Source organism: Etheostoma spectabile, chromosome 18, assembly GCF_008692095.1.
Source record: "Etheostoma spectabile isolate EspeVRDwgs_2016 chromosome 18, UIUC_Espe_1.0, whole genome shotgun sequence".
Taxonomy (NCBI): Eukaryota; Metazoa; Chordata; class Actinopteri; order Perciformes; family Percidae; genus Etheostoma; species Etheostoma spectabile.
Window position 1 is genome coordinate 20,523,386 of NC_045750.1, and position 2,002 is coordinate 20,525,387.

Genomic DNA, 2,002 nt, shown 5'->3' on the forward strand with positions numbered 1-2,002 from the left:
CTTCTTTGCCTCCATCTATTTACTGCTCCACTACAGGCTCAGCTGGTGGATCTCCGTTCTGAGCTGACTGAGGCTAAGGCTGAGCGAAAAGTGATAGAAAGGGAGGTCCATGACCAGCTCCTGCAGCTTCATGCTCTCCAGTTGCAGCTTCATACTAAGCAAGGTCAGGCTGAGGACTCTGAATCCATCAAAGACAGACTGGTAAGTAGGAGAAAGTTCCACAACCCCTTAAACTAAATAGGTTGTGCAATAGGGCAATATTTGATAGAGACAGTATAGATAGAAAGAGAAAAGGAGGGAGAGGATGGTATAACCTAAAACATAGGTTGGCAGTCAGAGACAATCTGAGGATGTTGCAGCTAAATGATATGCGTGTAACCTAGGGGTATCATGATTCAATTTGATTTTAAGTAAAATTTCCAATTCAATTTTCAACAAAGATAGCAATGCCACAATTACAGCCACTAGATTGCAAAAGGGGTCTTTTGCAGTTTTTTTGTTTTTGCACAACATGAATGCAACATTAGCAGGCTATCAATAACTAACATTACCCTGCGTCTACCATTCGGTAAGCTATGCTGTGTCTGTTTTGTTTTTTTCTTTGGACCTTCACACTTAGGCAAGGTTGGAGAGAGAAAATTAACTGGGGGTATTATCAATCCTGTTGTCTCATCATGGTTGACCAAGTTGGTTGTTGGTTTTGTGGTCAATTTAAAGAATTAATTTGATTAATCATACACTAAAGTAATATTAAACAAATAGTGCCAAAAGTTCCTCAAAGTGCTCCTTCCACCGCCCTATTATCTCCTCAGTTGAGGTCAACAGCATCCCATCCTTACTGTATACAGCTTGGATGGTTCCCCGTTTCCTCCTCCTGAGGTGGGGGAACAGTTTTCAGCACCTTGGTGCAGACCGAAAGTCCTTCTCCATGTCTTCTCTGAACTTCTCCCACACCCTGCTGCCTTGCCTCTTTCACGGCAGAGGCTGCAGCCCTTCGGGCCCGTCGGTGCATTGTAACTGCCTCTGGATCCATCCGGGATAACATATCCCGATAACATATGCCGGAAAGACTCCTTCAGTCAGATAGAAAGGGAGGTCCTTGACCACCCGTGTTCATGGGTTACTGCCCCTTGAAGGACCTAAGACGCAGCTTTAGCAATGAAAACTTTGAACATTGTCCACTCAGGTTCAATGCCCTCAGCCTCCACAGGGATGCACAAAAAGCTCAACTGGAGGTGTGAGTTGAAAGTCTATGGAACAGGGACCTTCTCCAGACGTTCCCAATCTACACGTTTGGTTTTACCAAGTCTGTCCGGAGTCTTCCCCCATCCCCTGACCCAACTCACCACAAGATGGTGATTAGTTGACAGCTCCGCCCCTCTCTTCACCAGAGTGTCCAAAACATACGGCCTCAGATCAGATGAAACGATTTTAAAATCGATCATTGACCTTCGGCCTAAGGTGCTCTGGTACCACGTACGTTTATGAGCTTCCCTATGCTTGAACATGGTGTTTGTTATTGACAATCCATGACTAGCAAAGAAGTCCAACAACAGACAACCATTTTGGTTTAGATCAGGGAGGCCGTTCCTCCCAATCACGCCTCTCCACGTATCTCCATCATTGCCCATGTGTGCGTTGAAGTCCCCCAGCAGAACTATGGAGTCCCCCACTGGAGCCCCATACAGGACTCCATTCAAGGACTGTGCGTAGAGGTAAGCCCCACCAGATCTAACTGATAGCGCTCCACCTTCCGCACAAGCTCCGGCTCCTTCCCCCACAGAGAGGTGACATTCCACATCCCCAGAGCCAGCCTCTGCTGCCTGGGTCTGGTCCCCTGACCTTCACTGCCACCCACGTGGCAGCGCATCCATCCATCTGGTCCTGGCTCCAGATGGGGGTCCTGGGCTTCCTCCAGGCAGGGTCATTCAATCTCTACCTCGTTGGCACATCGGGTTTTTGAACCATTCTTTACCCTCCCCTGAGACCACTTTGCCATGGG

At 47.8% G+C, this 2,002-nt stretch overlaps 2 protein-coding genes across 3 annotated transcripts in view; both read left to right on the forward strand.

Moving 5' to 3' along the window:
* Positions 1 to 2,002, forward strand: part of mdn1 (midasin AAA ATPase 1) — a 1,030,807-nt gene that overhangs the window by 969,739 nt on the left and 59,066 nt on the right. The gene's annotated exons all lie outside the window — the stretch shown is intronic.
* Positions 1 to 2,002, forward strand: part of gopc (golgi-associated PDZ and coiled-coil motif containing) — a 22,535-nt gene that overhangs the window by 2,409 nt on the left and 18,124 nt on the right. For both annotated transcript variants that reach the window (XM_032542354.1, XM_032542355.1), the window contains exon 2: positions 37 to 201. In XM_032542354.1, coding sequence (XP_032398245.1) covers positions 37 to 201 — 165 coding nt within the window. The remainder of the gene's footprint in view (positions 1 to 36; positions 202 to 2,002) is intronic.